Genomic DNA, 17,236 nt, shown 5'->3' with positions numbered 1-17,236 from the left:
CACATAGAAATGTACGTTGCCCCTATTTCAAACTTATTTGGTATTCACATTTTAAAAGAAGATAACACTGGTTTCCCATAATCCACATAACTATTAGGAAAAGGATACTTTATCTCAGAGCCTCCAAGTCATATGAGGACAAAAAAATAGATTTAAAATTGGATCTGACCCAGATAAATCAAGGACATGTAGTTAACAGAGGGAGAATGTTAAAGGAACAAAGCAACTTGGTTAAGTCTTGCCTTGGGAAATCTCCCACAAACCTCTCCAGTATTTCCCTTCCTCTTCACGTGTTCTCATAAAGTTGGTCATTTCCTGGGATCCCACTTAGGCCCTCTATTAACTGAAGCAGCATCCCAAGCTATGGGGGCATACCCACTATCTCCCCCTTTTTTGTCCATCTCTACTCATTTGGATAAATCTTTCATAACCCCCAAAATCTGTCAAACTGAAATTGAATACCATGATGGATTGCCATGTTGTCCACTAGGGGGCAAAACACTATCTCATATCATTATAAAGGCCACCTAGAGATCTAGAGCTTTTGCAAAAAGGAACTAATGGTGGGATTTCATGGCACACTATAGTGTGAGGAATCTTGACAAAGACATTTCTGGGACTCACTTTCCAGTTCACATTCTGTTCACATTCTCCTACCCTCCACTCAAAATTTACATATATGAAATTAACCACAAGTTTCTCTACCTTTTCTATAGTGGTCCTTCATAATACATCTTTCTATAATGGCACTTACCATTTTATGTTGAACTTCTGTTTTTATACCTGTTATTCTCAGCACAGAATAAAATTCTTAAGGGAAAGAACAAGTTTTAATCCTTTGTTCCCAGTACCTTTGCACCAGGACAGACATATTGAAAACAAAATAAAGGTTTGGTAAACTAAATTAGTGAAGTATTAGACTAAGCATTGCTTATTTTCTACAAACCATACAAAATGAAATGGATCACTAATCATACTTTTAAAAACACCATTTAGAACTTATTCTCTTATTTGTGCTAATAATGTCAAATAGACCCAATTGCCCCGCTGGTGAGGCTCAATGGTTGAGTGATGACCCATGAACTCAGAGGTCATGGTTCAATTCCCAGTCAGGGCACATGTCCAGGTTGCAGGCTCAGTCCTCAGTAAGAGGCATGCAGGAGGCAGCCAATTGATGTTTCTATCTCTCTATCCCTCTCCCTTCCTCTCTCTCTAAAAATCATTTTTTAAAATAGGCCTAATTGTGATGGTTCAGTAAAAGAAATGTATTTCTTGCTCACTCGATAGTATAAGGTAGTTCCACATTAGCAGGTAGGACTCCATGTTTCTTCAGGAACCATTCAGAAATCCTGGCTGATTGAACCTCTGCTCTTCCAAGGTCACTCTAAGGTCATTGTCTTGGTCATTAGAGAGAGAAAAGTTCATAGGTAGGAGTTTGAGGCGATTAAATCTAGAAGTGGTGCACATCACTTCTCTAGCAGTCTCTGCCAGAGTTGAGCATTCATTCTTTGGCTAAAAGTGTACTAATCACTTCCTTTGTGCCAGGTACTATGCACACAGATAAAGGGTACTATATACAGATGATCAAATTCATAGAAGTGAGATACAATCCAATGATCACAAAAATCAATACATGCCTGCTGTACATGATTATAATTATTGTACCTGATTATAATGCATTATTCCTATAATTAATAGTTCAAAAGAATATTACAGGGAGCTACTAAAGAGTATTCAAGAAGAATACTCTTATTTAGTCTGGTGATTCAGGTATGGCTCCTCAAAATAAATTATCTTTGAGGTGAGGCATTGGATATGAGTATAATTAACATGACATATTTAATGATATGAAGAAAATTGATGTGGCTAGAGCAGACAGGGGACAAATGGTATCAGATGAGGCTGAGGAGTAACCTGGAACCAAACCCTGAGGAATACTCTAACTGATGTAAAGATGCAGGTCTTCATCCTAAGAGAGACAAGAGACCTACTTGAGGATTATAAGTAGATTTGTTACCTAAAAGGTGACTGACCACTGTATTTCAAGAGCAAACTTAAGGAGACCAGCTAAGAGACTATTGGAATAATCCAGGTGACAGATTATTGAAATATGGTGATAAATATTCTAATATTGGAATATAAGAGATTTATTGGATATGGGTCAAAACAAGTAGACCCATTTGAGAAATTTCTAATAGATTAAATCAGAGCTCTAAAGAAGTCAAAGGTCAAGGATAATTCCCAGTTTTCCAGCTTGAGTGCTGGTTAATGCTGGTACCAATCACTGAAATAGAATGAACCAAGTTTTTGAGAAAGATAATAAATTCAGCTTTTGGCATTTGAGCCTAATATGTGTGTGAAATATTCTAATGTGAAAATGACAAGCAGATGGTTAGATGTATGAGTCTGTAGCACAGATAAAAGATCTAAACTGAAGATACAAATTTGGAAATCCCTTCTAAGAAGATTGTAACTCAAGCCATAGACTGGGGTAATACCAGTTTATGAAGAAAAGAAATGGGCTAGGACTAAGCCTTGAGAAAGGACATGAAGAATGAGTGGCCAGGGGGAATCAAATTAAGTCACTCAGACTCAGAGTCTCAAGACCTGCCTCTGCCTTCAGTCTGATTATAGTCATTCTTTATTATCCTCAGGCTATTGACCACAGGGTGGGGCCAGAAGTTTTCCAACAAGGTGGGGTGATTGCTTCTACCTGAAGGCTGATTGTTATTTTCAATCTCTTTTTTTTATTCCTTATTATTATTTTTAAAATCTTTTTTGTTGATAGTATTACAGATGTCCCTCTCCCCCACATTCACCCTCCTCTGGTTCCTGCCCTGCCCCAGGCCTTTGATACCCAATTATCTATATCCATAGGAAATGTATACATGCATAGAAGATCTTTGTTTAAATTCTTCCACCCCACCCATTTCCCTCTGAGAATCGTCATTTCCATGCCTCTGGTTCTGTTTTATTGACCAGTTTATTCTGTCAATAGATTTCTTATTTATTTTGATTTTTAGATTTAATTTTTGATAGATATGTATTTATTGCAATTTTATTGTTCATATATTTGATATTTTTCTTTTTCTTCTTATTCTTCTTCTTGAAGAATACCGTTCAATGCTAGTATGGTGGTGATGAACTCCTCTAGCTTTTTTGTCTGTGAAGCTCTTTATCTAATATTCAGTTTTAAATAATAGTTTTGCTGGGTAGAGTAATCTTGGTTGTAGGTCCTTACTATTCATCACTTTGAATATTTTTTGACACTCCCTTCTGCCCTGCATAGTTTCTGCTGAGAAATCAGATAACAGTCGTATGGGTACTCCCTTGTAGGTAACTAACTGTTTTTCTCTTGCTGCTTTTAAAATCCTCTCTTTGTCTTTAGCCCTTGGCATTTTAATGATGATGTGTCTTAGTGTGGTCCTCTTTGGATTGCTCTTGTTTGGGACTCTGTGCTTCTGGACTTATAAGTATATTTCTTTCCCAGGTAGGGGAAGTTTTCCGTCATTATTTCTTCAAATAGGTTTTCAATATCTTGCGCTCTCTCTTTTCTAGCACCCCAATTTAAAAAAAAAAAGCCCTAATCGGTTTGGCTCAGTGGATAGAGCATCGGCCTGCAGACTCAAGGGTCCCAGGTTCGATTCCAGTCAAGGGCATGTACCTTGGTTGCAGGCATATCCCCAGTAGGGAGTGTGCAGGAGGCAGTTGACCGATGTTTCTCTCTCATTGATGTTTCTAACTCTCTATCCCTCTCCCTTCCTCTCTGTAAAAAATCAATAAAATATATTTAATAAAAATTTAAAAAAAGAGTGGCCATAGACCAGTGGTTCTCAATCTTCCTAATGCCATGACCCTTTAATACAGTTCCTCATGTTGTGGTGACCCCCAACCATAAAATTATTCTTGTTGCTACTTCATAACTGTAATTTTGCTACTGTTATGAATTGTAATGTAAATATCTGATATGCAGGATGTATTTTCATTGTTACAAATTGAATATAATTAAAGCATAGTGATTAATCACAAAAACAATATGTAATTATATATGTATTTTCCGATGGTCTTAGGCGACCCTTGTGAAAGGGTCATTCGACCCCCAGGTTGAGAACTGCTGCCAAAGACAAATAAATCAAGAAAGCATTGGATTAAAGAATCAAAAAAAAAAAAAAAAAAAAAAGAGAAGTCAACAAATTCTGTTGAGAGTCCAGGTCAATGAAACCAAAAAAATATTTGGCTTACTAATATGGGTGTCATTTGAAACTTTAACAGAACCATTTCAATAAAATAATGGAAAGAGAAATCAGTGAAACATATGTTATATAGACAATGATTTTAGCAGTTCATACAAGAAGTTTGGCTGTAAAAAGGAGCAGAAGAAATTGAACTATTTAGAGAAGAGGGTGGTTCAAATAGGATTTTTGTTATAATAGCAAACACTCATATAGTACATTTTAAGTGCCAAGCACTTTTCTAACTACTTCACTTTGCCTTATAATCTACTATGTTTATTTTGCTCATTGATTTTTGCATGCTTTATTGTATTCCAGTGCCTAGAACAGTACCTGGCACACAGGAAATGCCCAATAAATATCTGCTTAATGAAGACATAGTGAGTTAATGCCCATGTCTCATTCCAGTGCTCTTCCCACCACTCTGTTCTGCACTTGACTATTAAAAGAGTTTTAATAGGCATTTTGATTTTCTATTTTATCATTCTTATTTTGATCATTTCTGAATATCCTCTTTTCTGATGTTAGTTATTATTTCTAAAAGGACTAAAAGTGTATCTTTTAATCAAAATACAAGTTAAAAATATCATGAAGAAATTTTGAAGATCTAAATCATAAACAGAAATTTATATTTAATTTAACTGCATGAATGTTATGCTTCTAGAAGACTAACTTTGTTTAAGCTCTTGGGGACTTTGCATATGCATTTCTTTGCCTAGAACATTCTTGCTCTCTTCTTCAACAGGGTTACATTGATTCTTCCTGCTGAATCTTCACATCTCGGCTCAAGTATTGGCTCTTCCAGGACCAATGTCATGACACCACCCCCCCTTACATGCTAGTAGTTCTGGCTAAAAGAGGAGAGCTAGCTAGAGACTTGTCTTAAAGCTACATTTGCATGGAAAGTTCATTCATTTTACAAAGAACATGCATTTGAGGTGGCTGGATTTATAAGGGTTATAAATCTCCTATTAAAGTCCAGACTCTACAAAGTTTCAACCTTCTCCTCTTGGCTCCCATAGCGTTTGTGCTGCCTATACGGTGTAGTTATTACATTATGTTGTTATTATCTACCTAAGTTTTTCTCTCCACTATATTCTGAAAATCTTAAAGTCATCGTAGTTATCTAGTTATAATGGAATCTAGAACCTGAAAGAATCCATGGTGGGACATAACAGTTGTTTAATAAGATTTGAGTGAATAATTGAATGAATACAAAGTTAATGGATTATATAGTAAAAATAAGTATTCAAAGATATAACACACTGTCTCATGCACCTGAACAATTTACAGTACATTTGTACGCTAGGCCAGATTCAGTCTTTTTAGCCTCAGTGAATCCACGGCAGCATTTCACACTGTGACCATCTGGACCATTAGATGTAAATACCGGTTTGGCAGATACTTCAGGGCTATGAAAGTAGTTGTGGGAATAAGATGAATTTGAAAGATACTACCACACAAAGGACATATTTAAAGCCACCCACTTTGTTATTTAGATAAAAACCTGACATTGTCCTTCTTATAAATAAATAACATCTTAGTATTTTTTATAAATGGAGGATACGCATAGTCTGAATTTTCATTTTGAGAGATTATGGGACTGCCATTTAGTACTTGTCAGGTCTAAATAGATTCCCAACCACATAGAAAAATCCTCTACTCAAAGAATCTATCACTAACTTAACACATAGAAAAATCCTAAGATTAATATAACTAGAACATGCCTTTTTAAAATGTCACAGCATTAAGTCAATTCAGGTGTCTTTTAAAAATTCATTCAAAAGTATAGTATTTCCAACACACATGTGAACTTAGCCCCATTTGCAAAGGTCACTAAGTGAACCCCTCTTTTTACATATAAAATGAGGTATGGTATTATAGAAGCCATCAAATAAATATTCATTTTAAATCAAACTTTTTATATAGCCATTGGATCTGACCTCTGTTCTAATGTCTACCATGCTTTTCAAAAAGGAAAGGTATTGCTGGAGTTGTCTAGCCAGTCATTAATTTGTGTCTACTCTATTTAGCGGCTACTTTTTAAAAAAAAAAAATCATGGAATTATCAAGCAGCTCAGAACAAAAGTGCTTTCTGATTGTCAGCTCCCCATTCTAAAGGAGCAGGTTAATTTCTCTAAATCTCACAGTTGGAACTTTCTAACACTGACTGGCAGTTTCCACCTAGTGATCAAGGCAATTGACTAAAATAAATTATACATAAAGCTGAAATTCCTAATAGTAATAAAGGCCCCTTCATGAGATAATCACAGCAGCAAAAGCACTCATTTGTCTGCTGCAGCTCTACAGGGTCTTGCTTGAAATTACCTTATGAAAACTGTACTTCCAGCATGTTTTCATTTCTAGTTTTACAATAGGAATAAAATGTCAGTGAGAATGGAGTAGCCAATGGGCGGTCAGTTGGAATATTTGTTTGTCCTTCCAAACGGCAATCTGATGGTAAAGGCAACTCATGATCTGAGTCAAAAGACCTTGCTTCAGCTCCACACTGAGATGCCCATAGACCTTATGTAATCTCTGAGTCTCGAAGTTTTCATTTATAAAATGGACATAACAGTACCTACTTTACAGGGCAGTTGTGGAGAAAGCACACACAGAGAATTGTCAAGGAGCAATAAGGATCTGAGAGACAGATTTGGGTATCATTTTTCTACATAAATTTTTCAAGAGCCACTTTTGTCTTCCATCACCATAACACTGCTAAAGGAAACATTTATAAAATTTAGAAATGCTTGATTTCTAGAAATTTAGAGTGATAGATAAAATGTTTAATATTAAATCTTTATATATTACTAATCAATTATCTTTCTTCCAAACTGACATGTGAAAAGTATGAAATAAGAGTTTGATGTGAAAATGTCCACATAAAACTCTCAGATCATTCCAATTCTTCTGTGTAGATAACAGGAGATACAATAAAACCTTCACAGGCTAAAACCAGACTCTAGGGACAGGAGTGCATCTCCATCTAATTAAATGTCCTAAAACAGTTCATCAAGGATAAAACCAGAATGTGCAGAAGAAAGTTGGCCCTGTTCTCAAACTTTTCATTTTAGAAAATTATTAAAGCTGATTTTTAAAGAATTAGGAACAGCATATATTTATATCTCAGATAGTTACAACTCAGAAAATTTAATGAACAAGATAAAGGTTCACATGAACTGGGTATTTTCCTCCCCCGTTTCTAGAAAAATGAGTTGTTCTTTATATATTTGCTTGGTTCCAAAAGGGATACAAATTCCAGAATAAACAGTGACTAGTTTTCAAATGGCTTATAGATCCAGAAATAAGATTTTAAAACACTGAAAAGTAACTTCAATTGATTGATAGAAAAATACATGTTTAATTTGGTGTACCAATTACGATAATTTTATGAGCAAATGAAGCTTTACATGTTTAAGTCCCTAAGTTAGTTATATGTAGATCTGTAAAGGCTGCTAAAATAAGTACTTTTTTATTTTTCTTTCTCCTGAAGTTTCCATTTTGATATTTTCTTTTTTAAAAAAACTACTCCTTCTTTCTCTATCCCATAGTTTTAAAATTACAGAAAACTTCACATATTTCTCCTACTTGAGATGTGGTTTTTCAAACTCCATAACTGCTCTCTTCTAAAACTAAATATTATGTAAAATCTTTAAAGTTCCCTAAATATCATAAGATAGAATAAAATGATACTAGGATGTAGGTAAGTTGTGACATTGTTTTAAACAATTGAGATGCCAATAAATTAACTATGGAATTAAATTATGGGCCATAAAGAGAGGTGTCATTTAAAAGAGAACAGTCATGTCTAAAATGCCTAATTAGAACTGCTACAGTAACCTGGTTCTGCAACACAGTGAGTTCCCCAGGGAGGGTCCTGTGGCAAAAAGACAGAATCCAGCAAAAAGAACCCTCCTCCTAATAAGCATTTTTGAACAGCAATTTTGTTCATTTACATCTCTCTTATCTCATAAGGTTCAGATAAATTTGTCTACACTTTGTATTAATTTCTGTGATATTGACTCTCATTCTGTATTTTCAAAGACTATGAAAAGTAATTTATTCCACCAGGTCCTTCTGATGTGTAAATTAATTTGTAGGGGTGGCATTTCAGGTGAATTTAGCACATTAGAAGTAACTATTACCTACACTAATGGAGGTGAGCTATGACCTACATAACTCAAAAGGGGATATTATCTAAAGTTGCCATTTGCTTTTTTGGAAATGTGTGGGAACTGATAATTCAAGCAAGGACCTTGTCTTTAAGGAATTTACAGTCATGTGGGAAAACTAAGACGTGTGCACCATAAGACAAAAAATAAGTCCTTAGTGACTTGAGAGATGTATAGGTAAGATGTTCTGAGGACTCCAGGAATGAAAGAATGGCGGATATAAACACTATGTTGAGCCCAGCTGGCATGACTCAGTGGTTGAGTATTGACCTATGAACCAGGAGGTCACAGTTCCATTCCCGGTCAGGACATATGCCTGGATTTCCGGCTCAATCCCCAGTAGAGGATGTGTAGGAGGCAGCCGATCAATGATTCTCTCCCATCATTGATGTTTCTATCTTACTCTCCCTCTTCCTTCCTCTCTGAAGTCAATAAAAATGTATTTAAATTTAAAAAATCACATGTTGATATTTTCAATAAATGCACTACTTAAGCAGAAAGAGCATCACTTCTCACACACACTGAATATATTACTTCTCACCTGTAGATAAAGCATAAAACAGGTAGCTATGCCTTTCTCTCTTAGAGGTGGATATAATGAGTATCCTATAAAGGAATTACATTTCCTTAATTGTTAACTTACATGTAGGCAGATATTTCTACACTGGAGACTCTGGCTGATTTACTATTCATAAAGTTATAGGTAAAGCTAAATATGGTCATAATAAGAGTATAACATGAGAGACCCGAGGAGATGGCCTCTGTAACTCACTCCTATGTTAAAAGTCTATCTTCAGAAATCTGATAACCATTACTGTCTTTGGAACCAGAATTTACTTTGTGGCGGGGGGGTGGAGGGGTAGGAGGGAGGCAATAATAAATAAACCCTAGTTTGTCAGATACCTAATTCCCTGTGGCAGAAAGCTGTGTAGATCCTCCAGCTTCTCCCACCTCATCTCCCTCGTGCTTATAAATACGAACACGAAAGTTCTAACAACATGGTTCTTAATTAGTGATGCCAGAGAGTAAGTCACTTAAGGTGGAAGAACCCATAGCAGTTCTTTCTGGAAAAGTAAATACAAGTTTTGTATACCATCATCTTCTACTCTGGCTCATTTGTTCAGAAATGCCTGGGTACAGGATTGGTGAATGTGCTTTGAGCGTAAAATATGGTATCAATTAAATAGGTGAGGGACTATGGGAATATTTTTTTATTACTATGTATTTGTTTTCCAACCTGCCACTTAGATTTTTACAAATATTAGGATTTAGATTTTTACACATATTAGGATAAAGAGAAAGAAAGTTAGACGTCACTTGAAATGAGTAAAAATGAAAGTGCAAAAACTTACTCCATTGTTTTTCAGTTACTAGAAATTCAGAAATTCTAATCAATAGTCTTTTATCAAAAAATCTAAATATAAAGTATTAAACATAATCCTATTTGAGGTATAAAGAGACCAAAATTTAGGTAGGGGTGATTTTACTAAAAAAGTGCCTGGCTCCTTGCAAAGGTATTTAATAAAGTTAAGAAGTTTGCCCAGAGTGTGGCAGTGCCATTCAGAGTGGATTCTCTAGCGAAGTCATCTTGGTCTCATTTCCTGAACCGTTGGATTATGGATCTAGTTCAATGAATGTTAAAGCGTAAACGAGCTGTTTAAAAACTGAAATGGGTTGTAATCCCTCATGATGATTCCTTATGAAAGACCACTGGGCAGATGCCGATAAGCCTAAGAATTTCCCAATTCTAATCGTCAAAACGCTCCTTCCTCCTGAGGAATTACGATGTATTTGTAGACTATATTTATCTTTATCTGAAAAGTTACTTATGCTTGTGTATTGGCTTTTGTAGCAAGAGAAACTGGGTGACATCTGCTTCTCCCTTCGCTATGTACCTACTGCTGGCAAACTGACTGTTGTCATCCTGGAGGCAAAGAACCTGAAGAAGATGGACGTGGGTGGCTTATCTGGTAAGTCTGTGACTTTTTTTTTAAATGCTGCTTCATCATGGTTACCAAGTGCATAGCACACATGCTGTGACTCTCCAGCCCTTAACTGATCACTGTTCTCGTTCTTACGGAGCTGGAAGGAATCTCAGAATTCATCCCAACACAGCGCCCCGGGAAGCCACTCTCAATGTGTTGGAATTGGCACAGAAGATGAGATCTATTTTCCTGCTTCATAGCACAAGTATCAATTGTCAGTTCTATAGCACTGAAAGCTGAAAATGCTTGCTTTTCTTCTAAAAGTCAATGCCACCACCCTGGCCAGTATGGCTTAGTTGGTTGGGTATTGTCCTGTGCACTGAAAGGTTGCTGGTTCAATTTCCCTAGTTAGGGCACATGCCAGGTTGCAGGCTCCATCCCCAATAGGGAGCATGCAGGAGGCAGCCAATGGATGTTCCACTCTCACAACGATGTTTCTCTCCCTTCCCCTCTCTCTCTCCCTCTCCTTTTCTCTCTTTCTCTATCTCTCTCTCTCTCTCTTTCTCTCTCTCAAAAGTAAATAAATAAATACATTAAATAAAATAAAATAAAAATTATATATATATATATATATATATATATGATTTTTAAAAATAAAAGGCAATGCCTATGACCAACTATAATTTTGTTTAGTTTGGAGGGGGTACTTTTTTTGGTTCAAAATTCACTCATCATATGAAAAATAGTATTTTATCTGAGACTTATTAGGTGTTTCATAGCCTAGCATAGTTTTTAAAGATACTGTTTTATTAAAGTTTCTTCATTTCAAAATATGTGAACAATAAAGTCTGTTTGAGGGTGAATCCCCATGGTAATGCATTTATTTCCTGTAGCTTATATTGGAGATGGGAAAGACTTTGGGATTTAAAGTTCTATAAAACCCAACCTTAGTTTTTTTTAAAAAATGGTGAGTAAAGTAGTACACTCTTGCACAAAAGCAAAGTCAAGTCAAGGACTTGTCATTTCCACAGTTGAATGTACTTTTTTTATTTTCTGTGTGATTAAATCAATTATATTTAATTTTCCAGTGAATTATTACAGTGTGATAAATTATCTTGATATGCCACAAGGTTATCATAAATAGACTACAGTTGTCATTGCTTGTGGCTGTGACACTAGAACTAGCATTACTGGTTATTCAGTGTTTTCTCCAATAAAAATTTTGCAAACTTCAAAAGGTCACCCTAATGCAGCCTGGTGATTTCATATTCTAAAGCAGTGATATTCAACTGCTATACCTGAGTCAGGGACACTGACCTCTTTTCCTTTAGATTGTCAGATAAAAACTGACAACAGCCAACACAACAGCAGCTATCCAGTGTGAATGAATCAAAATTATACCTATTTTTTGTAAGATTGGCAAAAAAGAAAATGTAATTACTAGTAATTAGTTTACATGTGCCATGAGATGAAAAAGGTTGAAAATTGCTGTTCTAAAGTATAACAGCTAAAAAAAAAAATGCTAAAGCTGAGTTTCTACTTACTGCACCACTAATTTGTTAATGAAATTCTCCTGGTGCCTCTTTATAAGTAAGTCGCCCGAGGAAGCTGCACTAATTCTTTCATGTCACTAAGACCTCATTTAATAACTTACTGCTTTCATTGCCTAATAGCATAACTGAGCATATTTAAAGCTATGAGCAGTTTCCTCTAAAAATGTAAAGAGTACTTAATGTACCGAAGTTGCAAAATATATGTATCTATGTGTCTCTATACACCTACCTTCCCTAGCTCTGTCCATTGGAAAGGTCTAGAAACAGGCTAAGTAGCCAAGAGCATCCCTAGCACAAGCTATGGTTTGAAAGTATAATTTCTCATGAAAAGAACCTGGGGCATGTTAGAGAAATGGGAGATTCCAGGTGTGACACAAAGTGTTCAAGACAAGCCTAGCCAGTGGTCGGCAAACTGCGGCTCGCGAGCCACATGCAGCTCTTTGGCCCCTTGAGTGTGGCTCTTCCACAAAATACCGACTTCTGCGCATGGGCCACGAAGTTTCAATCGCACTGTACATGCGCGCCTGCACGTGGTATTTTGTGGAAGAGCCACATGTGGCTCGAGAGCCGCAGTTTGCCCACCACTGGCCTAGACCATCCCATCTACCAAAAAGCAAGGGAGCTATCAAAGACTAGTGGGGAACCAACTTGAAGTGGTTTCCAATGACAAAGATGTGATCATTTAAGCTTCATAATTATAGTGTGATGTATTCAAACCTTAAAAAATAAGAGGATTTGGTGTGTCTATATGTAAAAAAATTCAGAGAAATTTTTAATCACAAGAACAATTTGCTACCAAATCACTACCTAATATCCTGAGGTATGACTTTAGACACCTTTGACCTTTAGCTTTCCTTTGGTTCAATAGCCAGATCCTATCACATGGTATTGCGTATCCTCTCTCACAGGTTGTTCTAAACTCCTATGCCAACAATATCATCCTCTATGCCTAGTACCCCCCTAGTCTGCCTTCCAGTTCATCTTATACCCCTCAAGGCTGCTTCCATTCTTTACTTAAGTCGTTTTCTTTACCTGGAATTCTCTTCCCTTCACCAATACCTAGCTAAAATCTATCCATCCTTCAGGCTCAGCTTAAGTCTTCTGTTCTCCATTCATTCAACAAATGTGTACTGTGTCCCTATCTTATGTTAGGTATTTCTTTCATTTTTTAAATTGTTGCCAGTGTTACAGATATCCCCCATAGAGCCCCCTTTCCCCCTCCAACCAGCCCCAGCCCCATCCTAGGCTTTTACCACATTATTGTCTGTGCCCATGGGTTATGCATATACGCATATATGTTCTTTGGTCAATCTCTTCCTGTTCCCCCACCTCTCTGTCCTCTGCCATCTGTCAGTCTGTCCCATGTATCCAGGCCTCTAGACCTGTTATGTTCATCAGTTTATTTTGTTCATTATATTTCACATATAAGTGATATCATGTGATATTTGTCTCTGACTAGCTTATTTCACTTCGCATAATACTCTCCAGGCCCATCCATGCTGTTGCAAAGAGTTTCTTCCTTTTTATAGCTGCATAGTATTCCATTGTGTAAATGTACCACAGCTTTTTTTATCCACTTGTGTTAGGTATTTCTGAAACTAGATGTGCATCATTGGACAGAACAGCCCCAAAAAACTACCCTCATGAAGCTTATGTTTTAATGTGGGGAGATGGACAGGAAGCCAATAAATAAGAAAAACACATAGTATGCCAAAAGGGGGAAAGTGCCACTGAGAAAGCAAAGGAGGAAGCAGGAGAAGGATGCTGTCGTGTGGCTGTACATGGGTAGTCGGAGAAAGCTGCCTGGAGAGAGATGAAGGAGTGAGCCACAGGGTGTCTGGGAGAGAAAACATTTTAGGTAGAGGGACTCCACGAAGCCTTTTCTGATTCATCACAATAGAACAAACCTTTCTCTTTTTCAAATGCCAATGGTAGTTTGTTTACATCCTCCCAGCATCACGCTTCTCTCTCCCTAGAATGTGTTCTGTATTTATATCTCCCACGATGCCCTCACTGACTGCTAGCACTGAGCATAGCTGTTGAGTGAATAATGAATTATTTACAAAGGAGCTGTGGCCTGAAAAAACAAGTCTTGCATTTCAAATTTGTTTAACCTACTTACCATTAAACTAACTTTAAGCACTTGGATGGTCTGTGTCAAAGTAAGTTGACCTATGTATGTCCTATGAGACCAAAATTATATAATGAGATCATTCCAGGTAATTCAAATGCCAAATTACATTTGCTGGAAATGGCTGGTTAATTGGAACCGAAGTTGGATGTTTTGCCAAGGTTTAAATCCCACTCTACCACTACTAGCAACTTGACTTTGGACAAGTTATTTAAGCTTTCTAAGCCTCAGGTGCATTATCGATAAAGTGGGAGTAATAAGAGAACCTGGTTTATACGGTCCTTGTGATAAATCAATAAAAGCACTGGGTCTGTCACACCTAAATGCTCAATAAATATCACTAATTTTTTCTATTAGGAACTTTATCAAATCTTGGGTTAAATATGCAAAATGTGAACGCAACTAATGGACAGTTTAACCAATTGCTTGATTCAAAAATGGAAAAGGAAAGTTCATCAGTTTGTTTGATCAGGATTGCCTGATCAATTCAGGCAAAATGCTCTCAGTAGACCATGTTTTGCATAGACCCAACAGTGAATTAAGACAAGGCATGGAATTAAACAACAAACAAAACTGAAAAAAAAAAAAAGAAATGGAATACATTTTTTAAATAATTTTTATTACTACCCTCCAACAGGGCCTGTTTATCTCCTGCCTATTGTGTTAATTCAAAATGCAAGACACAAAGATTTTGCCTCAATCATCGACCCATATAGCAAACCCTGTAAATTCCAACCCTTCTTTACAACTTAGAAATTCTTTTCTAACTTGGTATTTTCATTCAGTTCTCATTAGAGACCTCTGAGGCAGTTTCTGAAGGTAATAGCCTCAGAAAATTGAAATTTAGAGACATTAAATAATGTACATAAATCATCTTGCTCCATAGCTGGCACATAGGAGGGGATCAATACTGGCTATCGCTTTTGTCCCTAGTATTAACAGTCAAAGTCACCTGATTTGTAGTTGCTATAGCTATGACTGAAGCCCAGGCCTTCCGATTTCCAATGCAGAACTCTTTCCAATACACCATTCAGCCTTCCCCACACCCATCACCTTCGAGGTGGGACAATAGGGATCCGCCAACTCTAACATAGCAGAGGTACCTCTCTGCTTGGAGCTGAAACACCAAGATCCTTGGTGTTAATAAGGCTAGAAATGGAAGTTTTAAAGGGTTTCTTGATGACTGTGGAAATTTCCATATGTATTAACCCCTATAAATACTCCCAGAATCACAGAAGGACTTCACTTGTGGCTTCTGGCAGCCTTTTCTTCTTGTATGACCCAGTATGAAACAGAATGCAGTCTCCTAAACCAGTCCTTTCCTCCTTTCCCTGAAGCTCACATGGAGTCCTTTTGAGATGTCTCTAAGTATTTGTACTGCTGGAAACCACAGCAAATCAACAGGGGTAACAATGTTGTAGCCCCGCTGCCTAAATTACAAAGAAAACAACAAAATCATGTCAAGCATGGTGATAAAAAGGTGCTGGGAAGACACACAAAATATACAGAAAGTGCATGCATCTATTCCAGCAGTCTCCTGAACATCACGGAGCTGGAAAGGAGGCTATGAGGTGTGATCAGTTCAGGAATGGCCCCAGGGCTGGTTGGGAAAATGTGGTTGTGTTCTTCCTCATCATCTCTTCCTCCCTTTCTTTTTTTTTTTTTTTTTTTCTCTTCCTCCCTTTCACTTCCCTCCCCAGTTCCCACCATCAGGCTTCTTCTTCGCCATCCCCAGTCCTGTCTTATCTCTGTGGAAACTGTACTATAGAAAGCAAAGGGTAGTGTTGTAGGTCCCCCAGCTATGTCTCCAAAAAGGAGAGCAATGAAATTCAGAAATGGCAGCAACTACTTAAGGAAGATAATGTGTAAAGAATAAAGGGAATTCACTGTAGTTAAGGAGTCACTATCTGAATCTGCCAGACTGCCAGTGTGTGGACTGGCTGCTGAGACCGACATCAGTAAGATTGACCTTGCCCACTACACCGCCCCGCCCCCACACACACACACACATGCACACATGCTCTCTCTTTTCTATGAGATGCAATTTTTAAAAATTGTTCATTTTCTTGCATCTACTATCCTAGAAACAAAACTTGGGAAATACAGTCAATTTCAATATTTGAAGTTATCTAAGAAAGAACATACAGTCACCCTTAGGGAACCACTAGATTCCATATAGAAACTATAAATTAGCAGAGACAGAACATTCTTTCAGGCATTATTTATCAAGATGTGATATTCTACCTACATTAGAGTCACCCAGGGACCATGTTAAAATTTAAGATTTCAGGGACTACCTCACACTAAGCTATACTGAGTATCTCCAGTTGGGAACCTAGATATTATGTTTTTTAAATCCCCATGTTTTTCTTATGCATCTTAAGTTTAAAAACTATGCTTTATAGAGCATATAGTGATATCTGAAGCTACAGTGGTAATCATATCACAACATATAAATTTATCAAATCGTATTTTATATCTTAAATTTACACAATGCTATATGTCAATTATATCTTATTTTAGAAATAAAAATAAAAAACAACTACCCTTGCAGTGGTTCTCAACCTTCTGGCCCTTTAAATACAGTTCCTCATGTTGTGACCCAACCATAAAATTATTTTCGTTGCTACTTCATAACTGTAATGTTGCTACTGTTATGAATCGTAATGTAAATATCTGATATGCAGGATGTATTTAGGCGACCCCTGTGAAAGGGTCGTTCGACCGCCAAAGGGGTTGCGACCCACAGGTTGAGAACCGCTGCTCTAGAGGCTCAAATGCTACCTCATAATTTTAGCTGAAGTCCATGTCAGCCAAATGCCAAGTTAGAATTTTTTTGGTCAGTGACGTAGAATACATTCTTTGTCTTATATACTGGAATTTTCTTAAATAACAAGTTCTATTTTTTTCATTAACCCAGTATCCTCTTTCCTGAAATCACCTTTTCCACATGTGTAAACTATTATCTTTGTTTTTTCTTCAGTCAATTCCAATTTTTTCCAAAATGTTCTGGCAACATCTCTTGATAAAGGTGAAGGGTTGTTGTCAGAACATCTCGTCATCTTTAGTGTACAAAGACTTAATCACTAAAATAACATACCAATCTGTACACAAGGGGGAAACTGAGATGCTCCTTTCAGCCTAGAAATTTAATAAATAATTTGATGTTTGATCTTATGGGCTCATTGATCCTGTCTTTGCTGTATAGCCAAACACTAAT

The 17,236-nt window shown here is 36.8% G+C and overlaps 1 protein-coding gene across 2 annotated transcripts in view; it reads left to right on the top strand.

Annotated features, from left to right (window-relative positions):
• SYT1 (synaptotagmin 1) overlaps window positions 1-17,236 on the top strand; it is a 547,526-nt gene that overhangs the window by 443,029 nt on the left and 87,261 nt on the right. For both annotated transcript variants that reach the window (XM_070409672.1, XM_070409671.1), the window contains exon 9: window positions 10,260-10,377. In XM_070409672.1, the coding sequence (XP_070265773.1) occupies window positions 10,260-10,377 (118 nt within the window). The remainder of the gene's footprint in view (window positions 1-10,259; window positions 10,378-17,236) is intronic.

Source organism: Myotis yumanensis, unplaced genomic scaffold (genome assembly GCF_028538775.1).
Source record: "Myotis yumanensis isolate MYYU_CA2020_CCGP unplaced genomic scaffold, mMyoYum1.0.hap1 SCAF_3, whole genome shotgun sequence".
NCBI classification, from domain to species: Eukaryota; Metazoa; Chordata; class Mammalia; order Chiroptera; family Vespertilionidae; genus Myotis; species Myotis yumanensis.
Note: the sequence above shows the minus strand (reverse complement) of the source record. Positions and strands in the feature narration are given on the sequence as shown.